Here is a 24816-nt window from a genome sequence, read left to right on the forward strand (position 1 = left end):
ATCAAAGCCTGTTTTTATTAATGCTTTTATTAAGCGACAAAACCAGCAAAACAAATAAAATTTCCAGGCTGCGGGTTTGGTTGTTGAATACATGAATTGATCCAATCCACTACTCTTTTTTCAAACTTTATTTCTCATTCTACTCACTTCATCACGGCCGCCAACTTATCATCTTTTAAAACCTTCTTTCACGGTTTCAACAAACTTCACTTTTCTTCTAAAAGAAAACAGACCCAACATTTTCTAAGTTCTCTGGAGGAATTCGTTTTCCTTTATATACTTGTTACATTTCTCAATTAAACTTTTGATACTTCACATCATAGCTTGTTATTCTCATGGCAAAAAAACAACTACAAGTTTTCCCGCCACGAAAACGTCGCCCGTCACCGGAAGCATTTGTTTCCCCGAAATTCTCGGATTTAAAACTCATTCAATCCGTTTTTCATCTCACACAAGAAATATCCGCTTTAACACCACTTAATACTATACTCAAACGTTATTCTTGTTCGATGATGGGCAAATCAAAGCTTCTTGCAGTATTATTTGAAGAAATCCTCCGTAACCGCGTAGTGTTTCTTCCGAAATCCGCAAAATTGTGTTTCGAAGAGATTCATATTGTATTACAAAGGATCAAATCTTTGCTTGAAGATTGTTGTAGTGGAAGCAAGATGTGGCTATTGATGCAGAATGAATCGATTTCCAATAGTTATCATGAACTCACTGTGGATTTATCCACACTTCTTGATATATTCCCCTTGAAAGAATTCAACTTAAATGAAGACGTGAAAGAGATTGTTGTATTGGTCAGAAAACAGTGCTGGGAGAAGAAAGCTTTCGTGGATCCAACTGACAAGAATCTCCGGTTGGAGGTATGTAAGTTGCTTGATCAAATCAAGAAGGAAATTGTTCCGGACTATTCAAAATTGAAAGGGATTTTTCTGAGGTTAGGATTACGCGATTCGAAAAGTTGCAAAGAAGAAATCGAGAATCTAGAAGAGGAAATTCGGAATCAATCATCGGATAAACTAGCGGACGAGATTATCAGTTTGATTGGCCTTGTTCGTTACGCCAAGTGCGTTCTCTATGGTGCATCAACACCGAGATTTGAGTCAAAATCTCGTTCCGAATTGGCAGACACGATAGTCCCTGCAGACTTCCGGTGTCCAATATCTCTCGATTTGATGACTGATCCAGTCGTCGTGGCTACGGGACAGACTTACGATAGAGCGTCTATCAATCACTGGATCGATTCCGGACACAAAACGTGCCCGAAAACTGGTCAAGAACTAGTTCACACGAACTTGATCACTAATCATGCATTGAAGAACCTGATTGCGATTTGGTGCCGGGAGCAGAACATTCCGTTCGAGGCAACTGAGACTAATTACAGACTCAACGGTTCCGTTCCAAACAAAGCTGCATTAGAGGCGACGAAGATGACAGCGTTATTTCTGGTCACCAAATTGTTGGCTACTCCATCAAATGAATTGGCTAATCGTCTTGTTTACGAGTTAAGATTGCTTACGAAGACAGATTCAGATAATCGGGCTTGCATCGCAGAAGCCGGAGCAATTTCTGCTCTTGTAATGTACTTGACGTCAAACGATAGTCAATTGCAGATCAATTCTGTTACGACTATTCTCAATCTTTCGATCCTTGATTCGAATAAAAAGCAGGTAATGGAAACACACGGTGTTGTTGACGGTATCATTGAGGTATTGAGATCAGGTGCAACGTGGGAAGCAAAAGAAAATGCAGCTGCAACAATCTTCAGTGTATGTGGTGTGCCTGAATATAGAAAAAAGCTTGGGAAGAAAACACGTGTTGTGAGAGGATTAGTTGAATTAGTTAAAGAAGGACCAACTAGTTCAAAAAGAGACGCATTGGTGGCAATTTTAAATTTGGCGGGAGATAGAGAATCAGTTGGGAGGCTAATTGAATGGGGAGTTGTGGAAATGGCTGTAGGGGCAGCCAAGGAATTTCCAGAGGAAGTAATGGCAATTCTTGCCGGGGTGGCAAAGCGCGGTGGAGTCATGGCGGTGGTAGCGGCATTTCGTGCCGTTCAAACAATAGCTGTAGTATTGAGAGATGGGCCGGAGAATGCTCGAGAGAATGCGGCGGCAGGGCTTGTGTCGGTTTGTCGAAGAGGCGGTGCGGAGGCCGTGGCAGAATTGGCTTCATTGGCGGGGATTGAAAGGGCTATTTGGGAATTAATGGCAACTGGGACAGTAAGAGCGAGAAGGAAGTCAGCGTCGTTGTTGCGCATTCTTAGACGTTGGGCTGCTGGAATGGATGATCACCCAGTGGGTTTTGTTACACATACATCAAGAACAGCTGCTGTGCACAGCTGATTTCTTTTTGCTTTTACACTTAGTTTTTTTTTTTTTTTTTTTGGAAAGTTTAAAGTGAAATTGTAAATAGGCCAAGCGAACCTAGAAAAGCAAGATTCTTTCATTTGGCTTTGTTTCTTTTTGTCTAAGAACATAATTCTAGGCCATTTGCCAATAAGCTGACAACACAGATAAAACAATGATTTTGAGTGTAGAAACTAATAACAACCACAACACTATCCTACCCATAGTACAAAATATCCCGATATATCCATCTATCCAGATTTCAAAAAAATATATAAAATATCATATATGTTAAGAGATATATATCATTTACATATCGGTGATATTTTGACGATATATTTACAATATTTGTGATATTTGGAGATATTTAGCCATATTTTGTGATATAACAATTTTATTTAAATTTACCATTATATTTTAAATAAATATAAATAATATATCATGATATATCCAAATATCCCAATATCCACTATATTTGTCTATTTTGGATATATCTATTTTTAATGTGAAAACAATGTCAAATATCTCCAAAGAGGGATATATCCACGATACATATCCGAAATTGAGTCGATAAATTATATCAAATTTTTGTAAACATTAATATCTATTTTTCTAGGATTCTCATAGTGAGCCACGTCAGCAATTTTTTTTAAAAAGTCCCTGTTTTCAGAATATATATTTTCTTTCTTACTGAAATACCCCTGAAATGGGTCTATTTCATAATTTCTTACAAGTCTATTTGGTCTTTTCAAATATTTTGTAAAAAAAAACTAAATACACGCCACTTTTTGAACTCTACGCCGGGGGTAATTAAGTAATTAAGAATCCAAAATAAACAAAAACCCAATCCTCTAATCATAGACTTCCAAGTTCCAATATCACCATTTTGTATACTTATTCTCAAATTAGAAAAGAGATAGAAAAGAGTCCAATCTCATTCAACTTCGGCATGGAGTTAGTAATTACATATTCGTAGGAATGATTCAGCTGTAGGAAGCATATCATAGTGATCAATCTGCTGGAAGTTGTGAAGATCAATCGGTTTCACCTCAAGTGCTTTAACAGTTGAAGAGCTTAGACATTTTTCGACAACTTACACACCAAGAATTAGAGCTGTTGGACTTACAAGGGCGGCCACAACCAGCAAAAATATAGAGCGGGAGAGGTATTTGTTAAGTGATATATGTAGGTTTGTGTGCTCCTTATAACGTATACTCTATGCGTCTTTTCACTCTTTTGGGTTTATCGGTTAAGAGAGTGAATTGGCATTCTACTCCGGCCTTTTGATACAAGGTTAGAGAAAGCTATGGAAAGAGGTGAGGCTGAAGCTTGCTACAGCTGGTAATATGTTTGAAACTGCAGTGAGTTGTCTTCTGCTTCTATCTTTAGTTTTTATGTTTCAGTGATTTGCTTTTGAACATCTTGTGAAGATCTGTTGAGAGTGTTTTATTATTTGATGGTTTTAGATTTATGTTTGTGGAATTAGTCAAGTGTTTTTGGGTGGTTGATATGGGTCTGCTACTATGTCAAACGTATACCGTGGTATCAATTTGTATTTGTCGATTTGGGATTATCGTTATAGAACTTATAATATGTTGGGGTAGCTTGGACTTGCAAAATTCTAGCATTCTGGCTGTGGAGTATATGCATGATAAAAGTGAGTTACTTTTTAGAAGAAGAAGAAGAAGAAATGTATGATTTTCTATCTCCGAGCTATTTATCGTTTCGCTTCTAATTTTCCAAGTTTGTAAGCAGATAAAGTAGGCGAAGTTCTATTTCAAATTGTTCGAATATAATATAAGCTTCAATCAGGAAAATATCATGTTCTTTTACCTCGGACTAAATGGTGTCATACCAATACCATATCTCATCCGCAACTTCGGGTGTACTATACGTTGGAACCGAGAAAACAGGTGGAGACTGGTCTATGTTCTGTTATCGCAAATGTGGGACATATATATGAGGTTCAGAGTGTCCGGAAGGACCTGATGGAGTGATGGGTCGATTATTTCTTGGTAATCTATAACCAGTTTTCTCTCTTCCTATGATCATTATGACTACTCCTAACTAATGAAGAGGACTGCAAACAGCCCTGCTTTCATACGACGTCGTGTGCTCCTGCTTTTTTCCACTTCTATGACAATCCATTAGAAGGTTAGTGCTACATGCCTTCTTATGTTCTATCAATCATTTGGAACCTAACACTTGATATTACATCTAATTCATCATCTTATATCAAGGTCCATATTATATCATCTTCACAGTCAACACAGTTTGTTCTGGAGGTCTCGATTATGGCAATCACTCTTCTAACAATCTGTTTTGTTGTTCTGTGGAAGAAGAGCAGTAACTTATTCCAGAGGACCGGTCTGTATGAGTGAATTTCAGATATGCCTGCCAGTTTGTCATACCATGAATTGTGTGTTGGCGTGGTGCAACTGGGAAATTTTCTGAAGGCTAGGAGGTGGAGGATTTGGAGATGTTTTTAAAGGTTCACTAAGTGATGGCACATTGGTTGCAGTAAAGAGGTTACCTAATATTGGGCAAAGGAATGAAGGAATTCATAGCAGAAGTAGAAACAATAGGCAAGATGCACCATATCAATTTGGTAAGGCTGATTGGTTTTTGCTCTGAAATGTCACATCATCGGCTTTCATACGCCCTCATTTATCTAATGACGGTGTATGAAAGCAGGCCTCATACTCAACATGAATAGAGATCCTGTTCTCAGTTGGAGTACGAGATACAAGACATTGCAAAAGGATTGGTTTATCTGCAAGAGCCATGAGGAGTGTAGACACAGAATTGTTCATTGGATATAAAGCCCCTATAGCATACTTATTGACAGTGGCTTTAAGGTTGTCTTGATGGAAGTTGTTAGTGGAAGAAAAATCTTAGACTACACCAGACCCGAGTCAGAGTTCATCTTCCAAGCCTTTTGCAAAAAGAAGCTCGAAGAGAATCTATTGGTTATGCATAGATGCTGATCAGACAAGGAGCATTGATGTCTACGGTGGTTAAGGTTAATTTTGATTAGTGTTTTTTATTGGTTTCGATTGGATGTTCAGTTTACATCTAGAGTTGCTTAATTTGACAATTTTTCGATTTTCTGCTACTTTTTTGTTGATTGAAGAGAAACATCCATAAACCTTCTTGATCGGTGGTGATATTGGTACCGTTCTATTTCTTTAATACCTCTAATTCTAGGCTACATGACACAATAGTTTTGATTTGCTAATGAGCTTTTGAGTTATTGATGCAATTTAGGCTTTTTATATCATATCTGCACATGAAGGTTCGTGAATTTAATTGATTCATTAAATGCAATTAACAACTCTGAAATCCCGTAGTTTTTATAGGATTTAATTGCATGTGTGAACTGAGTAATTTGTATACAATATTTGATTCAATGATATCATATATATTGAGAATCTAAAGCTGGCATTTTTTGGTGGGAGTGTTTGCCTGTTATGCATCTCAGATTGCAGTGATAATTTGAAACAATACCCCCCCACCCCCCTTCAAAAGAAATTATATTTTTTGCATGGTCAAATGATAGGAAATTGGATATATTTCGAGACTATTCAGTAGTTGTTATTAATCTTTTAGGATTCTTATATGATTGCATATGCTTCAACACTTATAGGGTAATCGAGGTGATGCAAAGGTTGTTGTCGTGTAATTCTTATGAACATGTTATATATATTTACTACCGATTATGCCGTGTAGAAGTTCATGACAACTTGGAAGGAAGCATGTCACCGGATCCGTTTGGATTGTGGTAATATATTTAGTTTGTTATGAACTTTTATGGCCTCGAGTTGCTTTAGTTATGTCAAAAACTCCAGTCAGGTTCTAATTGCAAGAACTTTGATCTCCCTCTCTTTATGGAAAACAAACCTTAAGGTCCCGCTTCTCTCTTGACCATGCTCAATGACTAATGAATTTCTTCCTTTTTATTTTTATGTCTTCAAAAATTTGTTCAAGTTTTGCTCAAGTTCTTTGAAACAAGAAAAATTTGTTGTAATGGCTGGGCATGGTAATACTCTTTGCATTGGTGGTAATGTGGTATTAAAGAAAGACAGAGATGCAATAAACAGATGATGTTGATGGTTCATGTTACTTAATTGGACCAATGTGGTGAACATGATGCAACATACCTATGAATTAAGTATAAGGTGAGTCTGACATTCCTTTCGACTTATTATCATTTTGTTTGTGTTTATCTGAAATTGTAATTTGTAGAGAGAATCATCTTTGATTCATGTTGATTCTTCACTGATCAAGAAGTTGTTGAAGGACAGGTTGTATATATGAATGGCTTGCATTCATTGGATATGTATTAGTTAATAGATATGGATATGAATTACTTATTGGATATGGATATGTTAAACTTCCAAGTGCTTCCCTTAAATATAGGCCCAGACATGATGGGTTTAAGAATAACAGGCCCGGCCACAGGTCGGGCTGCATGGCTAGTAGTAAAACAATAATTGGTTAAGATGCTCACGTGGCATTAATATAAAACAAAAATTGATTTTAAATACAGTACTAAAAATGAAGAATCCCACAAACTATGGAGCCAGTTTCAATGTACGTCGTGTATCACACATAACTCCTCACACAACATGGATCAACACCATCTTTTTCGTGGGCTCCTGTTGAGGACTTGAGCGCGTTTAAACCTTCCTATGATGGTCCATCAAATTAACATGAGTAATTGGGCTGAGAACCGAATTTTCTAATTTTTTTCGCCTCAAGTCCACCGTGAATTTAATTTTAATTACAGATTTAAAGAAAAAACACAGGCTGATGTCAGCAATGTCAATTTAATTTTACACAATATAACTATACAAATATAATTTTACAGACTTCTTGAATTGCGAAAAATACTGTGTAAATTTAAATTTTCATATGTAAATGTGCATTGTCATATGTAAATACAAATGTATATTGTATTAACCCCTTTTATACACACTAATCTTACATGTCTCTGATTTTACGTGGTCGTGGGTTCGGTCCCCACAGACGACGTCATTGTATTAACCCCTTTTATACACACTAATCTTACATGTCTCTGATTTCTCTTGATCAGTTGAACCCTTTTGGGTTGCCTACGTACCCCCGAGCCCTTATCGGAGGATCAAGCTATGCCGTAGTTCTATTCCTTTCTCTTTCTCTCTCCTCTCCTCTTTATAACTCCTTTTATCTTTTGTAACTTCTCTTTTCATCTGGTTCGTTGATCTCCCCTTTTATCCTGTGTCCACTACCTCTCCATGTGTCGCTCTCGTCCTCTGGCAATTAGGGTTCCGTGGACCTGATATACTGCAGTATGTTCTTTCTTTACTATTTCGCATCCGGTCCACTTGCCACATATAACTTCTCACGTCACGAATATGACCACTACATATATATGTAAAAATTATGTAATTTTATATTGTCATATGTAAACATGATGATGTCAGTCTTGTTTGTCTTTTAGCCGAAATGATTAATGAAGATTTATCCTAAAATCAAAATTATTAATGAAAATTATCTTGACGGGTTTTCTCAGAAATCTTAGGGTGGACTTGGGGCAAAACTATTATTGGGTTTTGTCTTTGGGCCGTAATCCTTGCGACTATAATGTGCTAAGTTACTTAAAAGTCTCGATTCATATAGTGATGAGTCTGAAAACGTCAACTGGATATTAGCTAATCCGAAGGCTTGTCCTGAATGCAAGAGACCTATTCAGAAAAATGACGGATGCATGCTTAGTAAGGAATGAATTAGGTCTCCACGGTTACCCTTATGCATTAATTAATACAATGTATTTATTCTGATAGAGGTGGCGAACACGATGATAAACTTTATCAGGAAACACAATCTTTTCTACCGCTTGTAGCAATGGAAAGGAACTAAAGGCTAAATATGAATCCATGTACCAGGAACTCAGGAAGAACCCCGACAAATAAAAAAGGTGATTCTACTTGTAAAAACACAATTAAGTAATGACTTAAATTTAAGTGCGTAGTCGGTGTAGACTATCTAAATACTTAATACAAAGTATTTTGCAAAGTGCTGCTAGGCATCATAACAAAAGCTAGTAGAAGTGATAATCTTATGCATAAAGTAAAGCTAAACTGATGAACTTGAGAGAGTAATTCAGACCTTTAGAAGAGGAATATGGTGATTCTTAACCTGCAAGACAATGATGCAGCGACATAAAAAATGTATACCAAGAATTTAACAAAGTAACAAACGATTGACCACAAAACATCCAAACCGTGACAGAAAACTTCAGCTGACACGGGATTCATCGGTCCTACCTGTGTTCAGAGAGTGGGCATTTGAGCATTTTGCAGCTTGGTGGGATCAATTACTCTTCTTTCTTTTGATACTCTTGTCACAATTGGAGGATTCATCGATCTTGTCTTCTTTTCTTTAGAGAGATAGATGTTCATAACAGAGGCCTGGCTACAGATAATTGCAGGTGTGTTCTCGAGTGAACCTACTACGCCTATGGATATTACGTACCTGAGTTATTGATGCAATTTAGGCTTTTTATATCATATCTGCACATGAAGGTTCGTGAATTTAATTGATTCATTAAATGCAATTAACAACTCTGAAATCCCGTAGTTTTTATAGGATTTAATTGCATGTGTGAACTGAAAGTAATTTGTATACAATATTTGATTCAATGATATCATATATATTGAGAATCTAAAGCTGGCATTTTTGGTGGGAGTGTTTGCACATTATGCATCTCGATTAGGTGATAATTTGAAACAATACCCCCCACCCCCTTCAAAAGAAATTATATTTTTTGCATGGTCAAATGATAGGAAATTGGATATATTTCGAGACTATTCAGTAGTTGTTATTAATCTTTTAGGATTCTTATATGATTGCATATGCTTCAACACTTATAGGGTAATCAGGTGATGCAAAGGTTGTTGTCGTGTAATTCTTATGAACATGTTATATATATTTACTGATTATGCCGTGTAGAAGTTCATGACAACTTGGAAGGAAGCATGTCAGCTGGATCCGTTTGGATTGTGGTAATATATTTAGTTTGTTATGAACTTTTATGGCCTCGGAGTTGCTTTAGTTATGTCAAAAACTCCAGTCAGGTTCTAATTGCAAGAACTTTGATCTCCCTCTCTCTTATGGAAAACAAACCTTAAGGTCCCGCTTCTCTCTTGACCATGCTCAATGACTAATGAATTTCTTCCTTTTTATTTTTTGCGTCTTCAAAAATTTGTTCAAGTTTTTGCTCAAGTTACTGAAACAAGAAAAATTTGTTGTAATGGCTGGGCATGGTAATACTCTTTGCATTGGTGGTAATGTGGTATTAAAGAAAGACAGAGATGCAATAAACAGATGATGTTGATGGTTCATGTTACTTAATTGGACCAATGTGGTGAACATGATGCAACATACCTATGAATTAAGTATAAGGTGAGTCTGACATTCCTTTCGACTTATTATCATTTTGTTTGTGTTTATCTGAAATTGTAATTTGTAGAGAGAATCATCTTTGATTCATGTTGATTCTTCACTGATCAAGAAGTTGTTGAAGGACAGGTTGTATATATGAATGGCTTGCATTCATTGGATATGTATTAGTTAATAGATATGGATATGAATTACTTATTGGATATGGATATGTTAAACTTCCAAGTGCTTCCCTTAAATATAGGCCCGGACATGATGGGTTTAAGAATAATGAGGCCGACCCGCAGTCGGGCTGCATGGCTAATAGTAAAACAATAATTGGTTAAGATGCTCACGTGGCATTAATATAAAACAAAAATTGATTTTAAATACAATTACTAAAATGAAGAATCCCACAAACTATGGAGCCAGTTTCAATGTACGTCGTGTATCACACATAACTCCTCACACAACATGGATCAACACCATCTTTTTCGTGGGCTCCTGTTGAGGACTTGAGCGCGTTTAAACCTTCCTATGATGGTCCATCAAATTAACATGAGTAATTGGGCTGAGAACCGAATTTTCTAATTTTTTTCGCCTCAAGTCCACCGTGAATTTAATTTTAATTACAGATTTAAAGAAAAAACACAGGCTGATGTCAGCAATGTCAATTTAATTTTACACAATATAACTATACAAATATAATTTTACAGACTTCTTGAATTGCGAAAAATACTGTGTAAATTTAAATTTTCATATGTAAATGTGCATTGTCATATGTAAATACAAATGTATATTGTATTAACCCCTTTTATACACACTAATCTTACATGTCTCTGATTTTCACGTGGTCGTGGGTTCGGTCCCCACAGACGACGTCATTGTATTAACCCCTTTTATACACACTAATCTTACATGTCTCTGATTTCTCTTGATCAGTTGAACCCTTTTGGGTTGCCTACGTACCCCCGAGCCCTTATCGGAGGATCAAGCTATGCCGTAGTTCTTTCTATTCTCTTTCTCTCTCTCTCCCTCTTTATAACTCCTTTTATCTTTTGTAACTTCTCTTTTCATCTGGTTCGTTGATCTCCCCTTTTATCCTGTGTCCACTACCTCTCCATGTGTCGCTCTCGTCCTCTGGCAATTAGGGTTCCGTGGACCTGATATACTGCAGTATGTTCTTTCTTTACTATTTCGCATCCGGTCCACTTGCCACATATAACTTCTCACGTCACGAATATGACCACTACATATATATGTAAAAATTATGTAATTTTATATTGTCATATGTAAACATGATGATGTCAGTCTTGTTTGTCTTTTAGCCGAAATGATTAATGAAGATTTATCCTAAAATCAAAATTATTAATGAAAATTACTGACCGGTTTTCTGTAAATCTTAGGGTGGACTTGGGGCAAAACTATTATTGGGTTTTGTCTTTGGGCCGTAATCCTTGCGACTATAATGTGCTAAGTTACTTAAAAGTCTCGATTCATATAGTGATGAGTCTGAAAACGTCAACTGGATATTAGCTAATCCGAAGGCTTGTCCTGAATGCAAGAGACCTATTCAGAAAAATGACGGATGCATGCTTAGTAAGGAATGAATTAGGTCTCCACGGTTACCCTTATGCATTAATTAATACAATGTATTTATTCTGATAGAGGTGGCGAACACGATGATAAACTTTATCAGGAAACACAATCTTTTCTACCGCTTGTAGCAATGGAAAGGAACTAAAGGCTAAATATGAATCCATGTACCAGGAACTCAGGAAGAACCCCGACAAATAAAAAAGGTGATTCTACTTGTAAAAACACAATTAAGTAATGACTTAAATTTAAGTGCGTAGTCGGTGTAGACTATCTAAATACTTAATACAAAGTATTTTGCAAAGTGCTGCTAGGCATCATAACAAAAGCTAGTAGAAGTGATAATCTTATGCATAAAGTAAAGCTAAACTGATGAACTTGAGAGAGTAATTCAGACCTTTAGAAGAGGAATATGGTGATTCTTAACCTGCAAGACAATGATGCAAATGACATAAAAATGTATACCAAGAATTTAACAAAGTAACAAACGATTGACCACAAAACATCCAAACCGTGACGAAAAACTTCAACACGGGATTCATCGGGTCCTACCTGTGTTCGAGAGAGGGCATTTGAGCATTTTGCAGCTTGGTGGGATCAATTACTCTTCTTTCTTTTGATACTCTTGTCACAATTGGAGGATTCATCGATCTTGTCTTCTTTTCTTTAGAGAGATAGATGTTCATAACAGAGGCCTGGCTACAGATAATTGCAGGTGTGTTCTCGAGTGAACCTACTACGCCTATGGATATTACGTACCTGAGTTATTGATGCAATTTAGGCTTTTTATATCATATCTGCACATGAAGGTTCGTGAATTTAATTGATTCATTAAATGCAATTAACAACTCTGAAATCCCGTAGTTTTTATAGGATTTAATTGCATGTGTGAACTGAGTAATTTGTATACAATATTTGATTCAATGATATCATATATATTGAGAATCTAAAGCTGGCATTTTTTGGTGGGAGTGTTTGCCTGTTATGCATCTCAGATTGCAGTGATAATTTGAAACAATACCCCCCCACCCCCCTTCAAAAGAAATTATATTTTTTGCATGGTCAAATGATAGGAAATTGGATATATTTCGAGACTATTCAGTAGTTGTTATTAATCTTTTAGGATTCTTATATGATTGCATATGCTTCAACACTTATAGGGTAATCAGGTGATGCAAAGGTTGTTGTCGTGTAATTCTTATGAACATGTTATATATATTTACTGATTATGCCGTGTAGAAGTTCATGACAACTTGGAAGGAAGCATGTCAGCTGGATCCGTTTGGATTGTGGTAATATATTTAGTTTGTTATGAACTTTTATGGCCTCGGAGTTGCTTTAGTTATGTCAAAAACTCGGTCGGGTTCTAATTGCAAGAACTTTGATCTCCCTCTCTCTTATGGAAAACAAACCTTAAGGTCCCGCTTCTCTCTTGACCATGCTCAATGACTAATGAATTTCTTCCTTTTTATTTTTTGCGTCTTCAGAAATTTGTTCAAGTTTTTGCTCAAGTTACTGAAACAAGAAAAATTTGTTGTAATGGCTGGGCATGGTAATACTCTTTGCATTGGTGGTAATGTGGTATTAAAGAAAGACAGAGATGCAATAAACAGATGATGTTGATGGTTCATGTTACTTAATTGGACCAATGTGGTGAACATGATGCAACATACCTATGAATTAAGTATAAGGTGAGTCTGACATTCCTTTTGACTTATTATCATTTTGTTTGTGTTTATCTGAAATTGTAATTTGTAGAGAGAATCATCTTTGATTCATGTTGATTCTTCACTGATCAAGAAGTTGTTGAAGGACAGGTTGTATATATGAATGGCTTGCATTCATTGTCCATGAAGTTGTATGAATGGTTTGCATTCATTGTTGAAGGACCATGTATTCTGAAGGATGAAGGCCAAAGACTTATCCATTTGGCGGCAGCTCTTGGATTTGAATGGGTACGGGTCAAATAATTGTTGCAGGCGTAACTCCCAGTTTCAGAGATGGACACGAAAGGACATCACTTCATTGGGCAACATATTATGGGAGGTTACTTTACTAATCTATAGGTTCATTTACTTAAACCTTTTTTGGTATTATTAGCTGTTAATTTATCTATGTGAAAGGATTATATTATGTTTCCAGTTACACTGAACTTCTAAGTGGGTATGTTGACAGTTCCTATATTGGTTAAGTTTTTTACCATAATGTTATCTTATTATTCTATAAAAATTGTAACAAAATTTTCTGATGGTTACATTTAAGAGTTGGCCAAGTTTGCTGTAATTGTTGAATTATAGTGAAATAGTCTAAACAATTTTTCTGATGATTTCTAAATAATAATAAATAAGTATTTGATTGTAGAGAAGCCATTTAAGAATCGGCTTCTGAATTATAGTAAAGTGAAGTTCACTCTTTGGATTGGATGTTCATTGTTGCATGTAAATTCCACTATTGGCAGGTGGGCTTTTCGAGTGCACAATCCAGACATGAGACATTTTAACACTGTAATTTTAACAACTCTGTATAGCAACCTGTCAAGAGGAAACAATCAAAATAAACACCTCTTGATCGCTATGTGGAACCTGGATTTTTGGATATGAAAAGGGGTGAATGAAATGGTTTATATAATTGGAACAATAGAGATCATACATCACTGAAAAACATTTAAGTGAAATACTGAAATGCAATTCTTTGTTCTTTTCACCAAAATTAATTAACGCGCACAAAAACTTTGTGGTCGCTAACTTTTAAGACGAAAAATAATATGGTATCTTTCTTCAACACAAACTTTTAATCCCAATAAACAAGCATATCCCAAATATGTATTTGCTAACCTGGTATGTTCTAACTTCTAAGAACGACTGAATGAAGACGGGCAGATTAGCTAGTAGAGTTTGAAGTTGAGAATGGATGTGAAATGAAATCCAAACACGTAGAAATGTAATCTAGACTAGCGTGGGTGCCTTTATAAATGGGTCGAACTAGCATTTCGGGTTTAAAGTGCTCACTCAGTGTATGGACATAAATTTGAAGACCAATGGGGCCTATATCCGGCCCGTTTTATGAATTTTATGTCAAACAATGAATACATGAAATACAAATGTTCAAATTTGAAGACCAAATACAGAAATGGGTTTCACAGACCCTATATCCGGCCCATTTCATGAATTTTATGTCAAACAATGAATACATGAAATACAAATGTTTGCTGGAGAGTCGAACTCAAAACCTACCCACCACTCCCAAACTTACTCAAGACACAACATTTGCCACCAATCAAATGGAACTTGTTTTGATAGTCTCTCAAGATTTTAATCTTAACTTTAGAGATTGCATTGTAGAACCTCTCATTTAGAGTCATTCATATTATGTTTTTTTCCTTTATCCTAACCTTTAAAATGCTGATGTGGCCCTCTATTTTAAGGACTTGCATTGGTGATGCCCTAACGAGTTAAATTGGTTGCAAACATTATAAAAATCTTATTAGGAGAATTTGTTTGCTCACATCTAGCAGTGCTCTCGATCACAAATGTTACAGGCTGAATGTACTTAGAATCACGAGGTGTAACCAATGGCGGACTGAGGATTTTTCCAAGGGTATTCAACAAGTAATCCATAGATCTAAAACCGACTTGTACCAAGATATTTAAGCTTTTATATCGTTAAAAAACATGATAAGTTGATAACAAAAATATATACTTGATTATCGAAACGTTAACTTTTTGCTGTTAAAAAAACAAGACAACCCAAATAGGAGGTATACAATTTCTAGTCTGAAGTGGTAACTGGAATGAGAAAGAACCTGATAATACTTATAGCTTTTGTGGAATAACAATATGCAAGATTTCAAACGCTACCTGGGTCCGTCCGTGGGTATAATAAAGAATTGGTTTGAATCTCGTGCATAGTGTAGATGTTTGGGTTTCTACCTACGACCTGATGTTGAGGTTGAGAGGGAATGGATGCACTCTTGCTTGAGATAAGAGTTGCCTACGTATCAAGTTTCTTTGGTGAACTTGAATCAAGTCTTACGTAGTTCATCTCTCTCTACTTATAGATGTTTGGTTTGACTTTTTTTTATTTGCTTCAGGCCGTTGTCAACTATAGATTCATATTTTTGTGCTCTCTTGATAATTTGTCATTACTCCTACTGTTACAAAGTAAATGTTTTCTTCATTGGTGCCTTGACTGAGTTTCAAGATCGCGGTAGATCATTTGTTTCTATGTATGGCTGTATTTGATATTTGGGACGACCTGAGTTTGGATCGTGATTATGTCTTTGTGGTGCAATACGATCTGGTGGTATACGAGCTGTGAGGATACGATCTGATGGATTGGACATGTATGATGTAGTGAACGTATGAGAACATAGAGTACTTACACAACCCCCTTTATTATTGACAGGTTGTTTGACTCGTTAGGATAAAATGGTTCGAAAAGAATAAAGTTGAAAACAATGAACACGTGTCGCACAGCTAGTGGGCTTTCGAAAATCAAATTTTTTGGGAATTATGCGGGAAAAAGAGGGATTGTGGCTTCTAATTCGTGGGCCCAAGTCACGCTATTTTTGTTGGCGTTGTCAGTATATGTAATGATTTTGGGTTTTTGGGTACGATAATGTTTTCTTTTGGGTTTTGTGCAATTATAAGTCAGTTCGTTTGCCAAGATCGACTCTTCATTTGCCATCAGTTGTGAAGAAAGAAACTTAAACTAGCCATCTTCTTTTCCAAAATAGGTGCGTGCTTTTGTCTTTCCTTTCTTGTTTGTGATTTTGATTTTTTTAAAACGAAAATTTCAATGTCTATTAGTTCTGATAGCATGAGTGGTGAGGTAGGAATGTTTAAATCAAGGGAAATGGAAAGAAGTGGTGACAGTGGTGTTGTATAGTCCCCCACTTTGTGGCTCATTAAGCCCACAAATCCAGCCAAAATAAATTAAGCCCAAGGGCTTAATCCTAGCTGCACCCAATAACTGGTTTATTTAAAAATATGTCCAGGTTCATTATTAGAGAAAGATAAGGATAAAAGTTCAAAGAGATAACAATTCTTTTGACAAACAAACACAGTCCTCTTAGGACTCAATCTTTACCAATTCATAAAAAACATTCTCTCTCACAACAAGGAACTACGTTGAAACTTGATCCATGGAGAATAGATCTTGGGTACGTAGGCAGCCATTATTTGGTTCAGTTTCATCTCCCCAAACATCAAATTCTTATGTTTCTTAGTGCGTTATTTACCATTGCTCTTGTTGTGTTGAAGCAGGTTACTGTCGAAACATAATTGGCGCCGTCTGTAGGTTTTTTAGAATCCATTATCACATGAAGCAATCAAGATGGTAAGCACAAGAAGCAGACCGAACTATTAACATATTCCTCCTGTTAATAGGAATCGCAACCGTCGAAATTCAACTCAGCCAATGCAAAAACTGTTGAACAATTGAGTTGCTCCTAGTGGTAGGATTAATTTTCAACATCCAACTGCAGCACCGCCACCACCATCCCTAACAGTCTTGCAATAAGAAAAACTACAAGTAGGTAATTCTCTACTTGGTCCACCATCCATCTATGTTGATCCTTCAGTTGACATGAATATGGACATGGACATTACTCTCACACCAACTAACGGAATAGGTGATGGTAACAGCAAATACACCCCTAATACGGTTGAGCGTGAGTTATGACGAGTCAACATTTTGAATAGGAACTTGAGAAAAAAGCTCGCAAAAAGACAAAGACCGGTGGACGATGTTGTCAATTCAACTACATCAAGGCAACCACGCAGGGATGTAGGCCATTCACTACTAAAAGAAGGGCTTTTTGTGTCACTTTTTAAGTGACACAAGAAGTCACTTGTGTCACTTTTGAAACTAATTCTGAAGTGACCTATAAACCCCCGACACATAAAAGTTCTACCAAAAGTGACACAAAAACCTTACTAAATGTGTCACTTTTTATTAATAAAAGTGACACTTAAGAATAGCCTCTTGTGTCACTTTTTTTAAGAAAAGAATGTCCGCGATGCTTGTCAAAAGTGACACTAGTTGTATCAATTTTGGACCGTGTGAAACATAATTTCATCAAAAGTGACACATTAAGTATATACTAGTTGTGTCGCTTTTGGACCGAAGGTGAGACATAAATGCGTCAAAAGTGACACATTAAATATACTAGTTGTGTCACTTTTAGACCGTGAGTGAGACATAAAGACGTCAAAAGTGACACATTAAGTATACTAGTTGTGTCACTTTTAGACCAGAGCGAGACATAAACGCGTCAAAAGTGACACATTAAGTATACTAGTTGTGTCACTTTTGGACCGTAATGAGATATAAGTACGCGTCAAAAGTGACACATTAAGTATACTAGTTGTGTCACTTTTTAACCAGTGAAACACAAGAACGCGTCAAAGCGACACGAAAAACCCCTTTACTTCTTGTGTCACTTTTGGAAATCAACCCCATGTAACTCGTATGAAAAAGAAAGCGACACATAAGAGTGGTCAGTTGTGTCACTTTTAATAGATATTATGTCACTTTTTCCAAAAGCGAGACAAATGAAAATAATTATTTTTTAAAACTTTTTCTCATTTTGTATTCGATCGTATTCATTTCTCAACCTGCATCCTATACATCATAACCAAAATCCCATTAACCTGCTTTATGACAGAAACAACATCTACATACATTTATCAAAACATCACAACCAAAATCACTTTAACCTGCTTTATGATATGGAAACAACATCCACTCGAGAAGAAAGAAACAACATTCAAAACAATTAACTTTTATTGATTTCATCGATCAAACCAAGTATTTATCATGTAGTTTGACTCCCAATAAAATAAGTCATTCCAATACAAAAAAAAAAAAAACTAACTACTACATAGCGCCAATACTATCCTAACAATATCTTAGCTTGTTGTGCGCACTTCCAATACCAAAAAATCTAACTGCCATCTATTCATCTGTTAATCAATCCATGCACCTGCATCATATCATGAAGTCGTCATTACACTATGACTAGTATATAAAATTAAAAAGCAAGTGAATCAAGAATGATATATTGTAGAAGCTTAAGTAAGAAAAAAAAATCGATAAGAAAAATATATATACATAAAGAAAGGGAAAATATAGAAGCCCACTTACCCAAATTAACTACTCAGATAAATTGTTAGATAAAGTTGATGAATTCAAAATGAAGTTCATCTATTTCAATGGTGTAACTCTTCTTGCTAAAGAACTCCAATACCTGTTTGACGAAAAATATATTATAAATATTATGAAAATGAATAATGCCGGGTCAACCTAAACCAAAACCACATAATAGATCTGAAGCCAAGAAGTGAATGCATAAACAAATACAAATCACACCATGCAAAACATTTTGACACGCAAAAACTAGGCAAGCACCTTATAAATCATTTTCACTTACCAGCAAAACAAGCGAAGTATAACACCAGAGTAAAAAGAATTGGGATATTCTTAAGTAAACTCAATGTAAGTTTGTAACAAAAAACTGGATATGGTGGCCTACTTTAAGGCTAAAATAGTAGTTATGGTTTGTGGATATACAATACAAGGATAAGATCATGCTACATGTGGGAAGCGTGAGGCGACCCCTAAAGGCCTCAAAGTCAGAACAGACTATAATAAGGTAACTATTAGTTCGATCAATTATTAAAATAAGCGTTGTATAACCTAAAATAGGAGTAACTACCATGGTCTGTGCATAATGGAGTTCATGATATATAACAACTAATGATTAGCCAAAAATGAAAAAACCACCACACATATAAAAGTCACCAAAAAGAACAGTTATATCAAATGAAATAGAGGATGGACAACTACTTTGTCATTCAAAATGTACAACCATACCAATTTGCCCCATTAATGGAAGTCTTAAATACCAAGAACCATATGCAATCAAGTTCAAGCGTGAACAAAACAAAGCAGTGCCTAATTAGGCCTAACTCCATTACCCAAAAGACATTGTTATCCATTTGTTAGTCCATCCACCAAAACTTCTCGTTCAAAATGTAACGCCCCAAAACCCTATAACTTTGTTAGACACCTTGACAAAAGACATAAAAATTTCAGCAGAGTCTCCTCTGTATTTTCAATAATTCATAGACATAAATCCTGTCATAGCCTAAAAATCAAATAATATACTTCCATAACATATATTAAAACCTCAGACCTCGGTCGTAAACCCAACTAGTCAAATATATATTGATTCGTAGAACCAGCTACTTAACCATCTCGACCAATGCCAGTTAAGTCAAATAATCAATCCTCGAATCAAAAGGACACTATAAATTATATACAAAAATTAAAATGAAAACAACATATACATCACTTCCACTTATATCAATGTTATACACCTCTATTAGTTCTAACCAGAGATACCACACTTCGAATATATATACACCATACCTTCACACTACTCACATGTAAGAACCCATCTTCCAAAACAAAACTCATGAATATTCCAACATCTGTATACAATTGTCACATATGAAACGAAAGAAAACTACACAAGGACCTTACCTTTCATTAACTGTTAGGTCTCCTGTTGCTGCTCTCCATCTACGTTCCAACACGGATCTCACTCGAAGGCATTTTAGTTCCTTATTCCCCTAACAAAATAACTGAAGTAACATATACGCGATTATACAAAATAACTATATTTAACTTTACTTTTACCTTTACCCGAGTTAGTTTCATAGGGTAGACACGCCCTGCACAAAGAGTTAGTAGGGTCTACCCTCCTGAAAACACTGTTCAATTGAGCGAAAATAATTAATACTTAAGACATTTATAACTTAACTATATCATCATATTTTATTCATAACTAACATTACAAACAAATATCTAATATAAAAGCTACACTTTATTACAAAGCTGCCTACGTATCCAAATCCTTTAAGATTTGGAATCAAATATACGTAGCTCTTAAATTATCCCATACCACAACTCCATCAATAATCAAATTTCAACAAATCCAATCTAAATGTAAACCCAACTCTCGGGTTTAACAAACCATGGGTAGCAAAGAAAAATCAATAAATATAATGGAAATAACCACTCACAAATAATACTTTACCATTCTTACTTTGTCACTACTTTAAAGTTTTCATGTGGCTAAACAAATAACCATACATAAACCATATGACCCTATTGCACAAACCATGTCAAATCCTCAATTAACAGTAAATGAGTAACCACTAACATTATACAAATATAAAATCAAATAAGCACACAACCATTCTACCAATTTTGACAAATAATAATAAAACTAAGAAAACCGATAGTGACGAATAGCAAAATGAACATTTAATTTATCTAGCAATCATATACTTGAAGGTCATGTTGAACAACTAGAAGAATCAATAAATGTGCATATCCCGTTGTTTTCTTCCAAGAAGATTATATGCTTGGATGAATATAGTAAGAAGTAGTAAGAGATGGAAATTAGTGTCTTGATCCTAAATTCTTAAGATAGTAACATGTGTTTATATGATACTATCCTACAATTATACAAATGCTTGAGGAGACAAATAATTACTACCTGTATTTTCAGCTCATATTGATTGGTGGACAAAACACTTTCGATTACAAACAGGTGCACATCTATAAGCTAACCAATATTAAGCTCAAAGTGTGCTCGAGCTATACTTGATGTTGCGAGCATAGCAGCTGGTATTACAGCCCCATCTTCTCTTTGCTTTCCTTGTGCAAGCAACAAAATCAGTTAGAGCTTAGTTAGCATGGAGAAGCCTCTACACTTAATGTAAGCTTTAGAGGACTTGAGGTAGAAGAAGTTTTGCTAGCTAGCTGCTATACGTATACTAGTAAACCAAGAAATGAAACACTTAAAAACTTCAACCACGTCTTTCCGTCTCCCACGAAGGGTTCTAATAATAGGCACAAAACCAAAGTCCCCAACATAAACCCAAAGAAAATTATAAAGAAGTAAACTTCCCATAACAAACCCAGAATTGCTGTAAATCACTAGTTTGTACAGGAAAACCGCACTTCGCTTAAATAGGAAAAGTACACACTAGACGAACCACACTATATGTCGATTACCATGGAAAATGGATTGTATTCAACCTTATCTCAATGCACAAGCACAGACAAATAACCACAAAAAAACCATAGCGACATATACTCAAACAGTTGGTGGAATTCATAACTTACCAAGCTCAAACTCAGCTACAAGAAACGTAAGTGTTATAACCGCGGGTTTTTGTTCTACCGTGCTTGTAGCAATAAGAAGGTTCTGAATGCGTCATTGGCTCCGAACAAAAGCAAGCCTTGTCACGTGTGTGATACATGCTTTAATAAATTGACAAAATATGCATATTCATATTGGCTAATAAAGAATGACGAACCATGTCCAAGACAACCCTTGATATCACGGAACTCATTTCCAGATTTAAAAATACAAAGATGAGAAGCAACACTTACCCAAAGTTCGTTATTTTCTCCCAAACTATCTAGCCATGAAGTAACAAAAATCATTGGAGAACAAACCTTGAACAAGGAACGAAGAAAGCAGCAAACACTAGACCATGTCTTGCCTTTGTCAAACAGACCAACTTGGTGGACATACCATACATGGGAAAAGAGAAAATGTCAAACTTGTCACTTCTAGCTGAAAAGCAGCCACCACCTTCATCGTACAGACCAACATCAAGCAGCCTCTCTGAGAAATCGAGTAAAAGACTATTAAGACAATGGATTTTCATGTTGCTTTTGTCTGATTCCTCTTTGTAAAAACAAACTACCTAGAAAAATTAAATCATACAGACCAAAATGTGAGTTAAAAAGCAAATCTTTTAGAAAAATTCTAATAATTGCAAATAGAAAAACACTAATGAAAAAAAGTTATTGTACGTAGTGCAATAAAAACAATAAAGGAAAAAAAAATCTATAACTTAATTTCGACTAACCCTAACAATTTAAATTTTTTTTTAAAAACGAAAAAAAAATACCTTAAATTAAACTTCTTGTGCGCGAAAGAGAGAGGGTTGGGAGGGAGAACGAGGGAAGGAGATAGCTCTGCCAGGGAGAAAGAGAGAGCACTGGGAGGAAGCCAGCAGCCGGTGAGAAAAATGACAGAGTTAATTGGGAGAAAGAGAGAGCGCTGGGGAACGCGGTCAGGTCTTTTTTTTTCTCTCTCTCTTTATTTCCTTTTCTTTTATTTTCATTTTTTATTTTTTTTTTTTTTTATCTTTCTCAGTTAGTTGATTCTTTTGGAGGGCTAAAAAAACATAGCACCCAAATCACTTTGAGCAGTACGTTTTGTGTTTTGTAGGTCCATGTGTCGTTTTTTTAAATTTGATTGTAGTTTTCTTTTGTTTTTGTTTTCTCTTAGTAAAAAGTGACACAAGAAGGCAAACCACTAGTGTCATTTTCAAATAATGTGATACAAAAAATTAAGTTAGTTGTGTCATTTTTCCTATAAGCAACACGTCAACCTTCATTCCATCAAAAAAAACTAGGTGTCACTTTTTTGTAGAAAGTGACACGAGGCCTAAAAAATAAGTGACACAAAAAGCCCTTTTTTTAGTAGTGATTCCAGTGTATGGGACCGTCTTGAAGATCCACTTCTAGTCCTCAACAACGTGCTACTTCTCAAGCACAATCAACAGTGCACTCTCTAAGAGTAATGACCCTATTACCCGAATTTATGGGGAGATTTAGATTGGCAGGGATAACTACTACCCTAGACATGTCTCATTGCAGACAAGAGCAACAAAACATGGAGGAGCGGTATAATTAAATCAACCATCCTGCCAAAGGTGACTACTGGCCTAGACAGGCTGGTTACAGGAATAGAGAAAGGCAATCACCGGTCGGAGCTAATTGTGAGTACCGTCAAAGATCTCTAACTCCAATAAGAGACAATGGAAGGTATCCTTCTCTACATGGGCATGACCGAGGGGGTCGATCTAGCTGTTCAAGAAAATACTTTAATTCTGACGGAACAACAATTGAAATAGTTGATTGCAAAAGAACTTAATGATAGAGAGTCAAGGGATGCCAGAATTTAAATTTTGATGGTCAAGGAAGGGTACTTGGTAAGTTATGAAAACGTCATCCCAGACAGGTTTGACCTGACAAGGAAGACCGACATCCCAGATAGGTCCGACCTGACAGGGAAGGCCGACCTCGCTGATTTGAGGAAAATCGTCATCCCAGACAGGTCCGACCTAACAAAAAAAAATAGCATCACAGAAAAAAACTATAAAGAAGACCATCATTCTAGACCGGACGGACCTGACAGGGAAGGCCGACCTCGCAGATTTGAGGAAAATCGTCATCCCAGACAGGTCTGACCTAACAAAAAAAAAATAGCATCACAGAAAAAACTATAAAGAAGACCATCATCCTAGACCGGATGGACCTGACAAGGAAGGCCGACATTGTAGATTTGAGGAAAATCGCCATCCTAGACAGGTCCGACCAGACAGGGAAAGAAGGTGTCACGGAAGAAAGTATAAGGAAAACCGTCATCCCAGACTGGACCGACCTGACAGGGAAAGTCGATCTCGCAGATTTAAGAAAAATTGCCATCCCAGACAGGGAAAAAATGCATCACAAAAGAAAATATAAGGAAAACCAATATCCCAAACGAGACTGACCTGGCAGGGAAGGCCGACCTCGTTAACCTGAGGAAAATCGGCATCCTAGATAGGTCTGATCCGATATGGAAGGAAGGTGTCACAGAAGCAACTAGAGGGAAGACCATGATCCCAGACAAGCTACTGGCCTAGATAGGCTAGTTACACGCAAAGAAAAAGACAATCTCCAGTCGGACCCGAACGTGTGTACCGCCTAAAATCTCAAACTCTTGTAAGAGATAATGGCAGGTGTCATCCTCCATATAGGCTCGATCGGGAGCGTCTGTCTGTTTAAATCTTTTGGATGAAATGGATTTCACCTTGCTTAGCACGAAGTCCCTTTGATGTAACTTCCACAAATAATGGTCACGGGCATGAAGAGCTTTGTCGTTTCTCAAGGGGAATTGGGTAAAGGAGTTACCTGTAATTTTGCAGGCTTATTGTAACGCCCGTATTTAAAATACGTATTTATTTTATTTATTTATTAATTAATTAAATTATTTATTTAAAAATCGGCTGGATTGGATTTGGGATACGCGGGCCTGATTTATGGGCCCGAGTCTGTGTTGGGCTTGGGTTTCAGACCCAAGTATATAAACACATTGTTATAGAGAATAGGGTTCTTGGAGAATAAAAAAATAAAAAAAATAGAGGCTCGAGCGTTGGAGCGCGACGACTCGGACTCGGAGAAATTCGTAGGAGCTGTGAATACAGGTGAGTAGATTTTTTTTATACACCGTATAATTTTCACAAGTTTAAAAATAATACGTAAATTGTCGTTTGTATGTATATAAATATATATTATTTTCGGTGAT

At 36.2% G+C, this 24816-nt stretch overlaps 1 protein-coding gene and 3 long non-coding RNA genes across 6 annotated transcripts; 3 read left to right on the top strand and 1 right to left on the bottom strand.

The window, feature by feature from the left end:
* Positions 1-2454, top strand: SAUR21 (ARM repeat superfamily protein). Its single transcript, XM_086589975.1, has one exon. It carries the CDS (start codon positions 336-338, stop codon positions 2349-2351), a length of 2016 nt encoding a protein of 671 aa, XP_086446101.1. The 5' UTR covers positions 1-335; the 3' UTR covers positions 2352-2454.
* Positions 2455-3024: 570 nt separating this feature from the next.
* Positions 3025-13555, top strand: LOC147517945 (uncharacterized). 3 transcript variants are annotated; one of them, XR_015211642.1, is made up of 4 exons: positions 3025-4508; positions 4595-5376; positions 12860-13063; positions 13190-13555. It is a non-coding gene; the product is annotated as an uncharacterized LOC147517945 (long non-coding RNA). The 3 variants fall into 3 exon arrangements; XR_015211643.1 differs by having other exon boundaries at positions 3027-4508; positions 4697-5376; XR_015211641.1 differs by having other exon boundaries at positions 3043-5376.
* On the top strand, positions 6364-6738 carry LOC147517946 (uncharacterized). The gene is made up of 2 exons (XR_015211644.1): positions 6364-6532; positions 6659-6738. It is a non-coding gene; the product is annotated as an uncharacterized LOC147517946 (long non-coding RNA).
* Positions 13556-18140: 4585 nt separating the features above from the next.
* On the bottom strand, positions 18141-21101 carry LOC147517947 (uncharacterized). Its single transcript, XR_015211645.1, has 4 exons — positions 20941-21101; positions 19920-20149; positions 18519-18621; positions 18141-18357 (listed from the first exon to the last, which is right to left on the bottom strand). It is a non-coding gene; the product is annotated as an uncharacterized LOC147517947 (long non-coding RNA).
* Between the last annotated feature and the right edge of the window lie 3715 nt (positions 21102-24816).

This window comes from Coptis chinensis, chromosome 2 (assembly GCF_015680905.1).
Source record: "Coptis chinensis isolate HL-2020 chromosome 2, ASM1568090v1, whole genome shotgun sequence".
Classification (NCBI taxonomy): Eukaryota; Viridiplantae; Streptophyta; class Magnoliopsida; order Ranunculales; family Ranunculaceae; genus Coptis; species Coptis chinensis.

What these genes read in the sequence shown, in the direction of transcription:
- SAUR21 (XM_086589975.1), top strand. Translation starts at nt 336, where the DNA reads ATGGCAAAAAAACAACTACAAGTTTTCCCGCCACGAAAACGTCGCCCG.